Here is a 20,039-nt window from a genome sequence, read left to right on the forward strand (position 1 = left end):
CTCAGCTAGAGCGTCTTCTGCGTGGAGACATGCGTGAATGGGCATACCTTCATTGAAGGTTGATTGTCAGGCCTGGCAAGTCGGTACGTAAAAATCAACTGCCAATCATTAGTGGACTGGAGTTCCGCGGTGGCGGCCCCTAACCGGGAAAAGCCGAAAGACACAAACAAACAAATGTGAACTGAACATCCTATGAGCATTACCTTCATTTGATGTTTCATATAACTTATTTAAAATTTAGGAAACACAGCAGTGTATTAAATAATGTTTTGGAACACTGAGATATAAAGTGATAAAATAGTATCACTAGAGTAATGAGATATGCCTTTCACAATTAGATGGGGTATGGTATGTACTTTTGTAACGCACATTGGTAGTCAAATTGCCAAAGTCTAAATTATTTATCGTTTCTAGATTTTTAATTATGACGCCATGTTTTATGATCTGACAATTTATATTGTAATCATAATTTTGGACTTTCTGATATCATATTTCTTGATAGAGTTCTGGTTATTGCTACTGCATCATATTTTTATATGTTGAAAATGTCTATAGCTTTGTGTCAAGTCTTTTATTGAAATAATTCTATTATTTGTCTGAAGTGATTAGAATTTATGTTTCTCCATAATGTGTTTTCCAGTTTTATATTTGAGAAGAATAGTTTAGAGAAGAATAGTTCAGAAAGTATAAGGGCATACCAGCAGTTCTTAGATTTGGATTTAAATCAGTAGTGAGCTGGAAGATTTTGATGAGAAGAAAAAAATTTCTGTACATAACTAATCTACATTTTTTGTGTGATGGATGATTTTAGAAAGTTAAACAATAGCTCCAGTTTGTGTTGTATATCTTACCACTTTACTGATTTTGAAGTTTTTTGTTGAATTGTACCTGCAAATTTATATATTTCCAGTATACACTGATGACAGCAAAGCTAATAATATCACCAAACTTGGATAACTCAGGATTCTACCAAAGTCTGTTTTCAAAAGTATATTACTCATGGTCATAGTTTTTATTGGTAAGTTGTAAGAAGGATATTTACTTAAGTTGGGCTTTAATCGTAGGTTAACGATGAATGATACCACTTTCTGTGATACAGATGTTTTAACCAGAGGGTGCTCTAAGTTTCATTCGACCAGAGTTGGGGGGAAATAATGAAGACTTCCTGGAAAAAAACTATATCAAGTGAGCTATTCATTTACTGGCAGGCCAAGTAAATACATTTAAAGGCTTTTTTTCCTGGCACATTTGATTTGGAGACCGTGGACTGCAAAAACAACTTGCAACTCCTTCGTTTCTGGTATACAGAGTTATTCAGTATTACTGGTAACTTGACAACAGTGATTAATCTGTAAAATTTGTAACGCTATAATATGCTATTGGCAACTGTAGTCTAAATAACAGCTTTTTACAATAAAACAACAGTTGTGTTTAAAAAAGCACTCAGCTAAAGAAATGCTCAATGTGTTTCAGTAGTGTGTATATTGACTGCATCTTGATTTATGTATGTGGTTTAAGTTAACAGCCAAACAGTAGAATAAGGCTTATTTACTGCCCTTATTTTCTCTGCACTGGGGGTATGGTGGCTTATTGGTAAGATTTCTGCCTTACAGCATTCAAGCTTGACCCCCCCCCCCTCCAAAAAAAAAATGCTGATTTTTGGATACATCAGTCAGTACTTGTCACTACTGTCAATGAGGGATACTGGTGGAAGTTGGAAAGCAAAATGTACATGACTGTTAAGTGATATAAGATACATCATTATGTAACAATGTGTGCTGTGTAGAGTATTTAGCATGTGCCATAGTGACTTGAGCATTTATTTCATGTAAATTAGTAAGCATATCCATTTCCAGCATTGATCCCACTGCACCATAGCTCCCCCCCTTTAGTTGGCCACACCCCTTCTCATTGGCCACACCTGTTCAGCTGTCTCCCACAGCCCCCCTTTGATTTGAAGTCACCAGCCGCCACTGCACTACAGTCATGAAAATGGCAAAGTAACTGAAGCGGCCAATCGATTTCTTTCCCAATGAAAGAATTTGCTTATTTGCCTGTGAAGACTGGGTGAAGATAGGTGAAGGCTGCCGGCCTAGCCAGATAGAAGTTTGGAGATAATTTTGTCATCTGTAAATATTAATGTAAACCACAGGCTTGTGCCTTAAATGGTAAAAATAGTGTTACATGTGGAAATGAAAAAAATTTAACAGCACACTCTACTGACCAAGTAAAGCATGTTGTGACCCTTTGATGTTAATACTTGGAGCCAGTCAGTCTAGAGTGAATCATCCTGCCTACTGTTTTAAGGCCAGAATTAATGGCCAGAATTTGCATGCATAAATGTCCTTTATTGCTCTGGTTTCTGCCCAGAGGTGAAGAATGTAAATGTAGTTTCTGTTAGCCTGGGAACCCAGGGAAGTGTGAAGAATGATGTAATGTGAACCAGGAATGTTATTTTAAAAACAGAGAATCAGAGAGCATTAAGCATTTTTGTATTGATTACCCAACTCATCAGCAACGTCTTGCTCTATATGTAAGTTTACCTTAGACTTGTGTTTTCTCTTGGAAATAGCTAAAAACTGGAAATATTACAAAGTGTTTTTCTGTGATGTCAGAACTGTGCTACTGAATTATTTTAAGTATTTCTCTGTGATCTCTGAACTCTTGACTAGCACTGTGTAGTAAAAAGTATTGTCCTGCGTTTTGACTATTTGTTATTAAATATTTTTAAAACCCTTTCAACTGTGGCTGTTTTTGTAGAGATAATTTAAGCTCTTTAGAGTACTTGCATGCCTTTGGTAAAATTGTACAAAGCCACTCTAACAGCTTCAGCCCTGGGCTATACTACCAATTGTATAATAATATTGCACAGTAATAATTGGACACCCTTTTAAGGGCCTTTAAGTAGCTGATAAATATTAGTGGGTGGTGGTACTACTGTATAGTCTAGGAAAAAGGGGCACAGCTGGAGAACCTGTGCCAGCCTTCCCCAGGAGTGTCTGTGTGGTTGCATAAACTTTTCTCAAAGTGTGTGTGTGTGTGTGTGTGTGTGTGTGTGTGTGTGTGTGTGTGTCAGCTACTTGGGCAGGGATATGAAGCACTGGTTAGACAGAGAGGGTGCTGGAGGTTTTAGCTTGCCTACTAGGCTTAGATCTTGACCCTATAGCTGTGCCAGTGGGAAGTCTTATTGGGGACCTGGAGAACAAGGGAGCGACCAGCCCTGGACTGACTGTGATCTCTGTGTGCTCTTAAGGGAAATTGCACTTTACTGTGTGTATTTGTTATCCTTTCCTCCTATATGAGACACCCCTCATTTGTGTTGGTGCTGAGGACTGAGGCTCCTTGATTGCTGGGCCAGGGCATGGGCATCACAATGCTGTTTTGCTATTTTGTCTTTTCGTGCTTTCAGGTTTGATCAAGAAGAATTCAAAGGAATGCATCTTTGATCATTTAATAGGAACCCGAATTTACAGATAACAAGACAATACTATATGGCTACAGAAAGCATATGATTTAACACAACTAAGTCAGTCCCATTTAAAAGAAACAGTTTCATTCTAAGGATATGAAATAAAATTTGTACTGTAGTTAACAGACCAGAAAGAGCTGCATGAGGATAAGCACAAAACAGAAGAGAAATCCAATATTAAAAGTGCACCTTAAATACACCTTTAACAATAAGCAGCTCTAAAATAAGGGACAAGAGACGGGCTGACTTTATAGCATGTTCTCAGCTGAATGGATATTCATCCTTGCATAAAGTTAGTAACAGTATGAAGGTCACAAATGCCTCAGCTGCTCCTTATATTCTCAAGTCATAAACTATATAAAATAAGTATTCAGTCTTACTATTACTGAAGGATCATTGCGGTCAGATACTTAAAACGTTTTTAAAAGTAACTTAAAGTGCAATTACTGATTTTTTAAAAATTTTATTCTTACCCAAAATGACTAGATGGAGGAAGACATACTAAAGTTTTTTTCAGCCTTTTCTTTCAAACAATGCACTCTTGTTTCCCAAACATAAGATTACATAATCTTTGCATTTACTTATAATGGCAGCACTCCATCACTGATTACTTACATGATTCTCTGCACGGTGTCGGTAACTTTTCCCAACAACACATACTGGTTTGTATTCTTTGCCATGTTTTAAAATAAGTTTGATGAGCCCTTTCTTCTTCAGCTGTAAGACAGCGTTCACATTTTCTGTAAACCTAGAAATAAGCCAGCTGTTTGGGGCTGCTCCTCATTCAACTACTCTTGATCAGTGTCGTTAGGTTTTAAGACATTTCAAGCTGCACGTGCTCTCTCTTATTGTATAATAACTGAGCTGTAAATGCCGTAAGACACAAAAGGCTTATGGTCTCAGTGGAAGGAAAAGAAAGGAGCTGTGAGTGGCAATACGCAGTAAAAGAACAGCAAATCTGCAGAGTCTCCATAGATTTAGCGATCCCACTGGGAGTGAAAGAACAAACTGGTAAAACACCTTGCTATGAAGGCTTTTTCAAAGCTAAAAAGCTTAAAATGTAATGACTAATGATAACAGCCACTAAAGCAAATTCCTAAAGAAAGTATTGCCAAGATTTCATCCACCACAACATACTGTGTGCTGAGACATATGAACAGCACAGAAATGTCACAGATGGTGAGAAATATTTAAGCTCTACTTTACTTATAAACTGTAAGGATCATTTTGTAGGAAAGAAATAAACCAAAAGGGCACAGACAAAACTTTGTGATTAGATGATGAGACACAGAGCAATATCTAACCAAATTAATATGAGGAATGGAGAGAGAAAATCTCCTAACAAACTCTAAAGACAAGTGGCAGCAGAAGCTACATGTAATACACACAGCATTCATGTTTTCTAGTCCAGTAACAGACTTTTATTTCTTCGTCTCCCACTAATATGGGCCTCTTCGCCATACCTACCATCAATGAAACTACAATCATCATCTCTGGCAGTGTTATTTTGTCAAGAAGTGTGTACCTTTCCCAAAAAATAGGAGTGCGGTTTGTACAATCTTACTTACATTTCCAACCAGCCTGCTAATACATGTATTTGCACCCCATATGTTGTCAGTTTAAGGTGTCTCCACCAGCAAATGGCTAAATGAGTGAGTAACAACTACTGCTTTTTCAGCCTCCATTGGGTAGAACATTACTGCAGAACATCATTCCCTTTGGGAAGAGAGAACTGGATCTCTCTCCCTACAACTCATTCCCTGCCAGCCAATCCTCTAGCACTAGGAATGCTACATGAACTACTGTTAGCAGAAAAGTAGTTTTTGTACACCGCTCAGCCAAGCTGACTGCAGCACTCAGCAGTGTAATCTACAGAATGGGAAGCCATCAAGCATAACTATCCCGAAAACCAATTTGACCAGATAATCACAGCCCAAATGAGGTAAATGACAGAATATGGATGTACAGACTGTTAACATAGTATCTGTGTTACTGCATGTGCTCCGACATGCTACCTGTAGGAAAATCACATGGTGTTTTAATTACCCAACCAACTGATTAGGGAAATAACATGGAGTTTGAAGACAAATCCCAGCTGATTACTCTTACTCAGGGGATCTGGTGTAACCTTGAGAATAAGTTTGAGGTACAGTCCTCTTCACTGGAAAGTGGATTAAGGAAGCATAACCCTAACTACCGTTCCCCAAAAGGTGCAATTTGCAGCCATTTTCTTTGCCAGAGTAGGAAGTTTTATGTTCAGCAGACCTGTCATGCAAAAGGTCAGTTTCATTCTTGTGAAGTTTAGATACCTACGTTTTGAAGTATTGCAAGATAATGCTTGTGAGCCCCTTGTAACATGGCTATATAGACGATTTACCCTACCAAACTGAGTGACAGCAGAACCAAACAAACAAACAACTGCTCTGGCAGACATGTCTTGTTAAAGATGAAGAGAAGATACCCAACTAAAATATTCAGTAGGTGTAGAAGTGGAGGGACTAAAGTATTCACATCCCCAAAACAGCACTTCAGAAGGTAAATGTAACTTGTTTTAAAACAAATAAAAAGATGTAATTAAAAAAAAATGGGGTCAAACAGCATTAAGTACCAAACATTACTTCATTACTTACGGTGGTGTGGGACTTCTGGACTTTGATCGTTGCCTTCTATCAGAGGAATATGATCGAGAACGAGAACGTGACCTAGAACGTGACCGGCTTCGAGAAGAACGAGATCTACTCCGACTTCTGAAATACAGAAAGCAACGGCATTAATTTTCAGGTACAAAACTAGAAGTAAACATACAGCATTTAATGCTTCTTCCTCACAGAAATGCACATCAACATTTCAAATGTTGACTGTACACATTCTGTATGTTTATCACCTTCTACTCTACCACATACACACAGACCTTTGCTTGTTCAACCACTTTTCTTTCAAGTCACACTGGATACATACATATGTCTAGGTGTCTCTTAAAAAAGGTAGAACTCCAATGAACGCAGTGGTGACACAATGTAAAATTTCTAAATAAATACAACTGATAGCTTTACAGCAGAAGAACAGTGTCTGTTATGGACAACATTACAAGTGCAGGCACTAAATTCTACTTTCTTTACACAGGCAGGCAACCTATAAGAGCTTAAAATAGAGTTTTGTGAAATGGTCTAACAAAATAAAGAAAAATAATATTATGCTGACAACTAACACCACTGTTTAATCGATCTTTTCATTCTGAATTTCTATTTTATGCATATTTTTGTCTGCATATTGCCTTACAATCAACTGCATCATACTTGCTGGAACAGAATGTAAAATTAGAAACATTAAGGTAAATGGTTTGGGATTTTGGAATGCAACTGTGAACTTCTGTACTTTTCCATACTTGCTCACATTTGATAACGCCTATTTCAGTTTTATAGTGCAGTTGTGGTAATACTAATGAGGATTTACTGTATGTTCAGGTTGATCCAAATCTGATACAAGAGCACCTATTCATGTCATTTCTTTCCTTGAATCTACATATGGAATATACACCTGCATTTACACTGCATTTTTATTAACTTCAACTGTGTACTCCCACAAAAATATGATTTGAACCATTATGCTGTACTGGTATGTTGTAAACTATCCCTGTATATTAGCAAACACTTAAGAATGTCAATCATATAACTACTCTACTGAGACTGCCAATTAGTCACGTTAGGTTAAAGCTTTCTGTATTTTTGCTTATCTTGATACTAACTGTTGTACTTCTTCAGTACTGTTTTTCTGTCTGCTATATTTTTAATTGGAGCTTTTCTCCCTGGGCCTCCGCTGAAAAAGGACCCGGTGTCCAGTTGAACTTTCCCGGTACAGAAATATAAAATAAATAATAGATCATCCCAGAACTGAAAACATTTGGTACTAGCACAGTTGAAAAAAAAGTTCTACAAACTAACGACTACCCTCAGTCATGCAATTCTGCTTCCCCAGTGCCCTGTCAGGAAAGCAAAAATAGCAAGTCTAAAAGCAACATAAAAGGGAAGAATGAGTGGGAGCACTGTTCAAACAAAGGCTTCTACGACATTAGAACCAAAATAAGGAGTAGGAGATGGGAAGAATGCTGCTCAGCTAAGAAGTATGCTGTAAGATACTGTATCCACAAGAAAGAAAATATTTTAAGAAACATTTAATACAATGCTTCCTTTACAGATCACCACTGAACAACATTTCTCTACAAATAGTAGATGCCATTCATTTACACGTCAAGTATAATGGCCAAAGAGTTAAACATACAATGCTCCCTGAAACACTACCACATATGTGAGGTGGGGGGGGGGGTTCTTAAGTGAATAATTAAACATATGTTCCAAAAAAAGACTACTTCAAAACTGCAACACAAAAAGTCCCATCACCAAGCATGAAAACATACATTAATTTATTTATCCATTTGTAATCAAATAAGTGAACTGATGCACATATACCTTCTTCAGGAGTTATTTGCACATAAACCAACGAATATCTGAATAGTAAATGTTTGAGATTCCTGAGACTAGTTAGTGCGAGTCCTAGAAAACAGAGCCGGAATGAGTGAAAATGCAGACCTGTATATAGATTTGTATTGGGTGTGACGAGGATGGACGGGATTAGAAATGAGTATATATTAGAGGGTCAGCTCAGGTTGAACAGTTTGGAGACGACAAAGCCAGACAGGTGAGACTGTATTGGTTTGGACATGTGCTGAGGAGAGATGCTGGGTATACTGGGAGAAGAATGCTAAGGATGGAGCTGCTAGTTAAGAGGAAGACTAATATAAGGCTTATTGATGTGGTGAGAGAGGGTATGCAGGTGGTTGATGTGACAGAGCAAGATGCAGAGGACAGGAAGAATGAAACAGATGATCCATTGTGGCGACCTCCAATGAGAGCAACCAAAAGAAAAAGAAGAAGATATATACCAAGTCCAAGACTCCTGTTTCTTAGAAACCTCCCTTTTTTCTGATATATAGAGATCTTGCAGTTGGTATAAACACGTTCTGGGGTATGTGGGGCACCCCCCCCCCACTGTAATGTGCAGAGGGCTTTGTCCCTTGCAAAAAACAACTCTGAAGGAGAACAGCAATGTTTGACATTTGCTATTCTCCTGCATTTTCGTAGTTACTGGAGCCTATCAGAATACCTTTATTTTCATTACTGCATTAAATACTGGTTTCTGCACCATGTACACAAAAGTGAAATTAATAAAGCATACATTTGAACAAAATACACAAAAAATACATGTGCAGGTGGCAAAGACGTTAGTACACTGTACTTTGCAGGCATAACTTGCTTGTGTGTATACCATTACAGAAAGTATTATATCCTTGCTAATATACAATACACCAACACTAACAAATGACAACAGTATTACTGCTGTTTTACTGCCAACAAACCAATAAAAAAAAATCAGTAGCCCTAATGTAAAAAGAAATGTATAATGGGTAGTTATTTGGCGGAAGGGGTGTTTGGATACCACTCTGGAAGGTCCTAAGCAAGCAGTCACTGGGAGAGTAAGATGCCTAATCCGTAAATATTTTTAAGTTACAATTTTCATCTCCTTTTACTAAAAGAGTGATACAGGAAATGCCCTGAATGAATCTGGGGCTACCAACCCATTCATCTAAATCAGCCTTGAAGGTGACCAAAGTATTGTTATACTTGATATGTATGAGAAGTTTGTTTCAAAGGTGGGGAATGTGCTTGGTTATGAAACTCCCTTCTCCTGCAAGTTTCCTTAATTTGCTGCTGTAGATTATGTTATTTTGTATGTGTGTGTTCCACATACTTCTGGTCCTTCTAATGTACGGAAGGACCGTGTTTGTTCATTCACGGCAAAAGCAGCTAGACACAGGTCACATCAAAGCAGCTGTTAGGCCTGAGAATACACGGACAGTAAAGCTAATCCATCAGGGTAGCCGAGGGTTTTAAGATCCTTGATATTCTTAGGATTTTACCTCTGTAGCCCTTTTAAAGTAAACTCTCAGTTAACTGGCACCCATGGGGATTGGTAGATGCCAGATAACTGTAGTTTCTGGTTGCTTAAGAGTTGCTATTAAAAATAGGTTTGACTAATACTGTACCCTCTACTATTTGTTTGGTTTGACGTGTTCTCAGGTTGGGGAGACAGGGAATTTATTCCTCTTCCTTTTTAAAACTCAAACTCTAAAAACGTAAGGTATGTTTCTCTAGGGGGGGAAAACAAAGTGCAACACATGAAAATTGTACTGTACTACTTCAATTTTTTTTTCTTCTAGTTGCTTGAGAGTACCTGTTAACTGAAAGTTTACTGTAGATGGGTAATTAGGAACATGCAAAGAGGGAACTGCATTCAGTAACAGGTCTAACAGTTGAGGAGCACAGTGGAATATAAACATATTAAGAAGACTCCTTGGTATCATTTGGGCAATACAGGAAGATTTCCTGATTATGGTGAAGACACGGTGGTCAAATGACAGTTATTCATGTATGTGGTAGTAAAATAAAAGGAGGTTTTCCACATACATGCAGAGAACTGCTCTCAACCTTGTGTCTTCAGCTCTAAAGATAAAAAAAGGAAAACTGTCCCATATTATGCTCAATTGTAAATTCTACTGCTATTAACTTAGAAAATCCTAAAATAATGTCCAGTTGTAGGTGGGATGAAGCAAAATCTTCAGCCAAGATTAAGGGGTGTCTGTACAAATGAATGGCATTTGACAGATATGGTGCCACACTTTCATAACAGTGTCACAGTCTGCAGAAGTATTGTTTATAATTATCAGTGGGAATACCTTACTTGCCAAAAGGCATCACACTACACATTTTTAGCAGTTAGACACCATTTTCATAACACAAAATGTGTGTTGCATCAATGGGAAACCCAATAGATCAGTAGACTTGAAAAGCCACACTCATGAGGTATTGACCTGCTTTGTCAACAAAGCAGATGTCAAAGTGAAGAGGTCCTAAGATAGAACCCCTGTGAGATTCCACTAGTTACAGTTTTATGTTGACAGACTGGAACTTTTACAACTTGTGTTCTATCAGACAGCCAAATTCACATTCCAATGGACAACACAGAGTTTTATATGGAGCTTTACTCATTTTTTCCATTATACCAGCAAGGGAGTGGGGTATGTTCTATGCTTATGCTTTGGATTTCCTTAGCCAGGGACAAGTACTCTGGTCACTACGAATATGCCTAGAAAGGCAGAGAACCCTGGAGAGTACATCATCCTCAAGCCAGTGATTCTTCCCATGACTGCAATGAAGGGGCCCTCCACATGTGGACTTTTATCAAATTCTCCAGGAGGGGTTTAATTTAGTGCCTACATTTTTCTTTAAAAACGTCTTTACTAAATTGTCACTTGTGACACAAGCAAACTTACATTTATATATATAAAAAAAATATATTAACATGTTCACATTTACAAACATCACACATTACATATATTCTTTGTACAATAATCAATCCAGCATTACAACAGTTGGTCGATTCCTGTCTTCCCCTTAAACCTCATTCCTCTTCCAAACATTTTAATTTAATGCCTACATTTCGAGTGGATGTGCGTAAAACATTCAACCATTTTAACATATTTTCCTCTCCCCTATGCCTACAAACGTACCATTACTCCAGCCTTCCATATCACCTGGTAAAAAGCTGGTCATGGTGCTGCCGTTGTCCAGGCAGCCAGGAGGTTCCCTCCCCTGACAGCTGACATGCACACTAAGACAAGAAGGCCCACTACACCTTCTACTGTGAGCATGCATGTTCTTGCATACACCTCATGAAGGCCATCAAATGAAAATGGTTTGGAAGAAAGTGCACGTCTTCAGTCCATACAATGCATGCCAGTAGTTACTGGTGGAACTGGCCAGAATGCCTCCACCCCCAAGTCAATATTAGTCACGCTTTCTGTTCCTCCAGTACCACAGATGTTAGTTGATAATGGCACACAGTCAGGGCTTTGCTCCTCTGTGCCTCAGCATACAAATAACACTTGTGTTTTAACCACGGGAACAGAAAATATGGTTAATTTCATAGTGACACTATCAGGTGGTTTACTAGAAAAATAATACTCCTGATGTAGTCCACTTTGGAAGCTGGTATCCAAATAAATTCTTGCAGCAGAACTTGCAACATTCTGGGGCTCATAGTCATTTAGCAGCTTTAAACAATCCTCTGTTTAATATTTAGGGACAATATTTAAATAATCCATTCCCAACAAAGCAGACTCTCACTATGTGTGAAGGGAGTGGGCGTAGTTGCATACTGCCACTTTACAAGGAATTGAGGGATAGTCTTGGGTCTGTCACAGTCTTAGTTACATAGGCAGGTAATATAATCAGTCGCTTGGAATGCAGTACTCTACGCTCCCTCCGAAGACGACGCTACTTGATTTCCTTTTCAAAATTCACCATTATTGTTAGTGTTGACTTGGGAGTCAATCTAGGTAGCCTGCCTTACGGTAATTATGTGATCAAAGTGTTACACGCTCACCTCGCAGAAAGTCAATATTCACAGCAGAAAAATCTTCCAATGAGTTGGAAGCTTAAGTATGACCATCCAAATGAAACAGATTCTAGTCAAATCTCTCTCCCTTCTTCTCCAGTCAGTCTCTAACAGTCAAAAAGACATACAACTCCAAAAAAGTAAAATTAAAAGGTTACACAAATCCAAAATTTATAATTAAAAATACCTCATCAGAAAAATAATAAACTGACAACTTGATCTGTGCTGTAAAAGCCCTGCCTGGCCTGATTAAATTAAAGTAACTGAGTAATAAGAGCTGGAGCCTTGTGGAAGGAACTTTTAGCATTTAGCAGGGATATTGAATTACAGCTATGTGGACTTAAGTCTTCATCCTGCCCTGTTAGACATTTAAGGGAGGACTTTGTGGATGTGGTCTTTTTGCTGCACTTCGGAAAAGAGTTGTAACACAAGGATTTTAATCAAGGAGAGGAACAGCTTATGGGTCTCTGGTGGCATACTGACCAGTCCTGATGCCTTCCAAATGCAGCAGTCCTAATAATGAATTCAGTTTCCTGAAACATTACTGGCATAGCAACTGAGATTTTCCAAATTCGTTTATGCAAACGTTTACCTTACTTCAAAGTACTCAAACTCAGGCAATGTACTGACGGGTTCAGTGCCGGCTAGAGCTTTAGGAATTCCATGCTTATTTTGGATTACTCTATCCTCCTATATTTTTCAGCTTCCAGGCTAAAAGAAAGTCAGGCCCCTGAACATAATGAATTTGCATGGCTTTTTAATGCATACTCTTTGAATTTAGCATCTTTATAATACAGTAAATCTGCTGTTAAACCTGGTTGTTCAACATCTGTAATGGGTCTTCTAAATGTTCCCTCGGCTCTGTTATAGGATTCTTAAGACTCTGGCAACTTTGTAACAACCTTGCCTTTTAACTTCTGAAAGTACCACCAGGTGAAAACTAACAGGGAACCAAAGGGACTCGTAAATGTGTAAATTTCATTACTTTGATAAGACAATCTGTGCTTTCCTTATTCTTAACTCACTCCAAAGCAGCTCTGGAAGTTTGCACTGTAACTTCCAATGGGCGGAGCCTAACCCTTTTGACAGAATCAGACTATGTCCTCACATTTCAAACAAATGTTCATATATCTGGAAACATAGGGGTTATGAAAGTATAAATGGCAAACCCTTCAGCATAAACTATTTTTTACAGTGGTAGTATTCTTTAGGTTCTAGGTCTTAAACTGAATTTTATGTCACAGTATTACATTTGTAATATTTTGTAAACAACTTACAATATCTCAACAACAACTAGCATTACACACATACTGTCAGCAGCAATTTATTCATCTAGCTGAGAGCTTTCAAACAAGGCTAAGGAGTTTTGTTTGTGTTACTTTGTTGTTGAGATGTTTAGAAAATATGAACATTATACCCATCTAAATTAATACTGTATGAACAGTTAATATCTCTATCTGTACTAGACAGAGATCAAATATTAACACAGTTGAGTTTGGCACTGTATATGTTTTAAGAAGAAATCTTAAAACAGTGTCCATAGCATGGTTTTTGATTTATTGATGCAAATATGAACAAGCAATATCTGACGCCTAGACGCGTCAGTAGGAGTTCACTGCAGTTGCACCTGGAGGCGTCACTTGGATACAATGAGTTCTCGAACCCTCCAGGTGACAATACTCAGCATCTGGCAAAAAGAAACCTGCAAATAGTGTGTTACAGTGTTTGCAAGGGTAGATAAAATGAAAGTGTCCTGCAAGATAAGGACAGCAGGTCACTAGACTCTAATAACCAGTAGTCAGACTTTCATGACTGGTTCCAAGGAAGAGCTGACTGGAGAGACTGGACATTAATCACAGACTCGGGCTTGCACATCCAGGAAGGAGGGAAGGCTGCCTGGTGTGCTGCACTGCTGTCCCACAAGCACAAGCTTGAAGATGCTGCAGGCAACATTAAGGGCAATGAATGCAACTGCCCCACTAAACAGCACAGCATGCTACAGCTGGAATCAGCACCTTCATGGGAAAGTACAGTTGTGTACACTTACCATAAATGCAGATGTTCGAGTGCATTCATTGTTGCAGTCACCACATTTGGGTTATCTGCTTGCAGTAGCCCTCAGTCGGCCTGATTAACAAAAAGTCTTGGGTCCTGCGTCGGTTGTTGTCAGGTCGTCAGGGGTATAAAACATGCAACCGATGCCATTAAATCAGTTTTTCTTGCCCCAGATGTCAGGTGCCCCCCTAATGGCAAGCAATTAAATATATATATATATATATATATATATATATATATATATATATATATACACATATACAGATATATATATATATATATATATATATATACATATATATATATATATATATATATATATATATATATATATACACATACACACACACAAGGATATACCTCCAGTAAAAAAGCAAATACACCAAAAAGCTTTTAAGCATAGTAAAGGAGAGTAAAGGAATAGCCAAAGGAAGTCAGGGGGCTGGAGGGGAGGGTAACTAAGACTGCAACAGTGAATACACTCGAACATCTACATTTATGGTAAGGACCAAAAACTGGGACCGGGTTAGCCCCGCTCCGCCTCATGCCTTTCGGGCTCGCTCCCCTCCCTGCCCCCTTATCCCACCAGCCCCCACTGTGTCTACATTTATAGCCACTAGGCCACACCCCTACTTCCTCTCCAACCTACACAACTTCCTCTCCAATTCCCCCCCACCACTTTACTGTTTAACCACTACTATTCCTCTGAAGCACATTGACCCCACTCATTGATGACATATAACATGTCTATAAATAATTATAAACTCCTTCCTCTTATCTTACCACTCTTAATTCTGCCATACTTTCTTACTAGCTATGAAAATCTCACATTCGTAGGTTTCTCTTATCCAAAATGCCAAACCAAGACCCCCCTACCTCCACTGACTGCGGAACTTGCCCACTACTACACTACCCCAAAATATATAAATTCCAACCACTTGCTTCTAAAAAAAACCACTCCAATCAACACCAAAATCCAAATATGAACTAAAACTACTATTCAAACTTATTAGACTACTAGCGTATCTAAGAAAAAACATAACCAAAGATGGGGACATCCATCCTAATCCAGGCCCAACCTTAACTCAAAATCCTACCAGCCCACCATTCTCCCACGACTGGTCAACTCCCTCCTAATATGCCACTTAAACATTAGAAGCCTAAACAATAAGATACATAGCCCTGCATGCTGTACTAGCCACATACCTCCCCAACATAATGTGTCTATCTGAAACATGGCTCCGGCCATCAACCAAAGACAATGAGATCCTGCCTCCTGGTTACAATATACTTAGGGCAGATAGAGTAAAGAAAAGAGGAGGTGGAATAGCCGTCTTATATAATAGCACACTTAACATCATAACTAACCCTATACAACCACCCTAGGTCTCTAACGCTGAAATACTAGCTCTAAAAATTCTACTAAATAATCATAAGGGCATTAACCTAATTGTCACCTATATTCCCCCTGGGAACAATGTAGAAACACTAGAGGTCATTCTACATTGGATAGCCAACAACTACCCTCAAGAAACCATTGTCCTGGGCGATGTTAATATTGACTGGAACCAATGCACAGCACAGTCCAACCCCATCCCTGTTAACCTACATGGATCATATCATCTACCACACGTACAGGTAACAATAATCAAAAAGAGAGTATACTAGACTGGATACTCACCAACAGTCATCCCCAGAACTATATGTCTGGAACTCTCCCTAATGATCTTAGTGATCACCTGCTCACATACATCATGAAAGACAAAATTAATTGTACAAGCTTACCTATTTATAGGTCTATCAGATCCAAGAAAAACTTTGACCCAACTAAATTTCAACTTGAACTCAAATCATGTAACTGGACAAAACTAAAGTTCCTTCCCCTTGGTGAGGCAGCGTCATCATTTAACAATTCATTCCTTACTATACTTGACTCGCATGCCCCTAAACGCTCAATAAGAATTAAAACTCAACTAGCACCCTGGCTAACAACAGACACCAAAACCAAAATAACAACTAGAGACAAAGCGTGGGATAAATGGCACTACCAAACTACCCCTAGATCGTATCAAATTCCAACAACTTAGAAATGAGACTAAAAAAGCCATCATACTAGATAAGAAAAATTACTTCTACAATCTGCAACATAAACATCAGAATAACCCTCAAAAGTATTGGGCAGGCATACATAAACTTCTCCAACCAGGCAAATCCACTACTCCGACCCCAGGAACATTATCTGGCAAGAGCCAAGAAGATATAGCCAATTCATTCAATACTTTCTTCACAGAAACCATCCAGTCATTAGCTAACCAACTTTCTCCTCCCCACACTTCTATAAACACTATACCAGACTCACCACTCTCTTTTAACTTCCAGCCAGTGTCCACATCCTTTATCAGATCCCTTTTGAAAAAACTGAAGCCAACCACCCTTTCAGCCGATCTTCTGCCAGCTGAATACCTGCAAATTGCTGCAGATGTCGTAGCCTACCCTATCTCAATCCTAATTAACAGAACCATAACCGCCTCAATCCCCTCAATTTGGAAAATATCCTATGTTATTCCACTCCACAAAGGACGTTCATCCACAGAACTATCCAACTATAGACCTATAGCCATACTATCACCACTTGCCAAAATTATGGAAAAGTGCATGCACAACCAACTAATGCTCTATCTAACCCAAAATAAACTACTCACAGACTCTCAACATGGATTCAGACCCCATCATAGTACAACCACTGCCCTCCTCTCTTTTACTGAAAACATTAATCTTAACCGGAATAATAAAAAATATCCTCCGCTCTCTTCCTGGACCTATCGAAAGCCTTCGATATGGTAAACCATCAGTTACTTCTATATACTTTAAAAACCCTGTATCTAGATACTCCAGCCCTTGACTGGTTTCAAGCTTACCTCACTGGGAGACAACAAGCAGTAATGTGGCAAAACAAGCTCTCCTGCCTACTACCAAATAGTATAGGAGTTCCTCAAGGTTCCATATTAGGACCTCTCCTCTTTTCAGTCTTCATACACGACATCCAAACAGTCATCCCTGAAGCCACCTGCATTCAATATGCAGATGACACGACTATAATATGTTCCAATGCCTCTCTTGCAAATCTACTAACTACCACCCAACATAGCTTCACCAAAGTCAAAAACTGGCTTGCCAACCATCTCCTGATCTTAAATCCAAACAAAACCAAGTTACTTCTCTTCTACCCAACCAATAGATCTCCGACTGAAAACTTCACTATAAAATCCAATAATGGGACCATAATCTCCCCAGACACCTATACAAAGCTATTAGGAGTAAACATTGACAATAAACTCAGATTTGATATACATATCAACCAAGCCATTAAGTCAGTCAACAAGAAACTTGGGACCCTATATAGAATTAAAGCCTTCCTTATCCCGAATGCCAGGGCAGCCACAGCCCGTTCACACCTTCTCTCTACCCTACTATATGCCTCTCCTGTCCTCACTCACCTTAACAAATCTGATCTGGCCAAGCTCTCATCCTGCTATAATCACATTGCCAGGTTCGTTACAAGCCTCCCCTACAGAACACACCACTGTACTAACCTGAAAAAGCTTGGATGGACAGAATTCCCACACCTTCTTCACCAGTCCCAACTCATAGAGGCCTTCAAAATCCTTAAACAACCTGAGAATACCCCAGCACTAAAAAACTTAATGACTCCCTACTCCAATCTAAGCTGCCTTCGCTCAGCAAACAGACTCCTTGTCCAAACAACTAAATCTCTCAACCTAGGTGGTGACGCGCTATTTGCCAACACCACTGGTAAAATATGGAACTCTCTCCCAAATAACATCATGCTTGCAACTTCTCTAAGTCAATTCAAAAATAGTCTAAAACTCCACTTCAAGTCACACTGGCTATGTCCTTGCTCAAACCCAGACTAGCTCTGTGCCATTAACTAAAACATAAACAACTAGCTAAGATGATAAGTACTTTGTATACTGTGATAAAGAAATATGTATCCTGTCTAACTCTATGTAATTATACTGCCTACCGTCCTTGCTAATATGTTATTAATGTTACATTTGTAGTAATCTCAGAAATAGTAATGGCAGTCTTGTACTTGTATGTAAATAGCCTATGTTTTTGTTAAGTTCTTTCAGCTCATTTACTGTACCTAATTATCAATGTAACTCTGTTGGAGCTTTTCTCCCCGGGCCTCCACTGAAAAAGGACATGTATCCAGTCGGACCATCCCGGTTAACAAATGTAAAATAAATAAAATAAATAATGAGCTGAAATGGCTGAGGCATGAATTTTGATGGAGGAGAAAGACAAGCCCTTGTGAAGCATCTCAGTTAAGTATTGTAAAATCTGAGGTAAATTGGGCACTGCTGTGCTCATCTCTTGAGATTGGTTCCAGGCACAGAATCTTTTCCATTTGTCAGCATATGATTTTCTAGTACTAGGCCTCCTTGCTTCTAAAACGATGTCCATTACTGGTTTACTGAGGGGTGGCAAAGGTGAGATTAAGTAATTAGCCAGGTTGCTAGGTTCAGAGTTTGAAGTTGAGGGTGCAGAATGTGGTTCTCCTGCTGCGACAACAGGGTAGGAGTCTGAGGTGTGTGTCATGGGGCCAATGGTGACACACTGTGCAAGAGGGGGTTTCAGTCTTGGCGTGGCCAGTCCGGTGCAATCAAAATTGTCCTTGGTTTGTCTTGTTAGATCTTTAGTAGTACTTTGGAGAGCAGAGGTAGAGGAGGAAAGGCATAAACTGATAGTTTTTTTCCAGCTGAAGGACAGAGCATCCACTTTTCAAGCTTATTTGTGGGGAGTCCTTGTGCAAAATTTGTCCAATTGGTAGTTCTGGGGGGAGGCAAACAGGTCTGTATCTGAGCTCCCCCATTTGCTTGTCAACATGTTGAAAATCCATGGCTCCAGTTTCCACTCGTGTGGGTCCATGAGGTTCCTGCTTAGTTTGTCTGCCAGTGTATTTAGTTTTCCTGGCACTAATTGAGCTTGTAGATGCACTTGGTAGCTCAAGGCTCTGTTCCACAATGCAATGGCTAGTCTGCAGAGGGGGTAAGAATGTGTACCCCCCTGCTTGTTTATGTACCACATAACAGTGGTGTTGTCCGCCTTTACCATTAATTGTCCTGGAAGAAAAACTACAATCCACTCTGCTACAGGCCCCATGAAGGCTCAGTGTCTCTCCAACCTAACACCACTCTTAAGTATTCAACTGCGGTACCACCTTTAACATTCTTGTAAGAAAAGCGCAGTCCGGGTCTGAACTGTCTGCAAACAGCTACAGTTAACTTTGAACCTAACACCACTCAAGTATTCAACTGCGGTACCACCTTTAACATTCTTGTAAGAAAAGCGCAGTCCGGATCTGAACTGTCTGCAAACAGCTACAGTTAACTTTGAGTATGTGTCTACCTGGTTGAGCCAATATTCATTTTCCCGTGGAGAGTACTCTGCTTTGGTTGTAAGCATGTAAGCAGCCCCCCCCCCCCCACACACACACACACAAACACACCTTCCACTTTCTCTTATTCCCTTCTGTTAGCAAATAGTATCCATAACTGATCAATACTGTGTGTTTGTAAATTTAAACTATGACCACAGTAGCCTACTGATACAAGGTTATCCTGTTTTTCCACCTGAGAAATTAAGAAATGACTTACAGTTTCAGAGCAGTCCTTGGTCAATTGTGATGGTTTCTTAACACATACTTGTCTTTGGTTTGGCTCATTAGCAGCAGAACAAATAACTGCCTGCTCACACCCTTGTTCTCCCCTCCCCCTTCCCTGTTTATTACCTTAAGACAAACCCAGAGTTAATAAATATTACTACAATCCACTCTGCTACAGGCCCCATGAAGGCTCAGTGTCTCTCCAGTAAGTGTGTTTTACAACTGTAAAAGCCTATTTTTGTTGAATTGTATTAGACATTGTACAACTGTATATGTTTATGTTGAATTGTGTTAGACATCTAATATGATTTATGC

General features: G+C 39.1%; 1 protein-coding gene across 5 annotated transcripts in view; it reads right to left on the bottom strand.

Moving 5' to 3' along the window:
* LOC122817661 (calcium homeostasis endoplasmic reticulum protein-like) overlaps nucleotides 1–20,039 on the bottom strand; it is a gene marked incomplete in the record, with an annotated part of 1,194,300 nt that overhangs the window by 277,685 nt on the left and 896,576 nt on the right. For all 5 annotated transcript variants that reach the window (XM_044090728.1, XM_044090727.1, XM_044090726.1 and 2 more), the window contains 1 exon segment: nucleotides 6,100–6,216. In XM_044090728.1, coding sequence (XP_043946663.1) covers nucleotides 6,100–6,216 — 117 coding nt within the window.

The sequence above is a fragment of the Protopterus annectens genome, chromosome 13.part0, assembly GCF_019279795.1.
Source record: "Protopterus annectens isolate FY-2018-M chromosome 13.part0, PAN1.0, whole genome shotgun sequence".
NCBI lineage: Eukaryota > Metazoa > Chordata > Ceratodontiformes > Protopteridae > Protopterus > Protopterus annectens.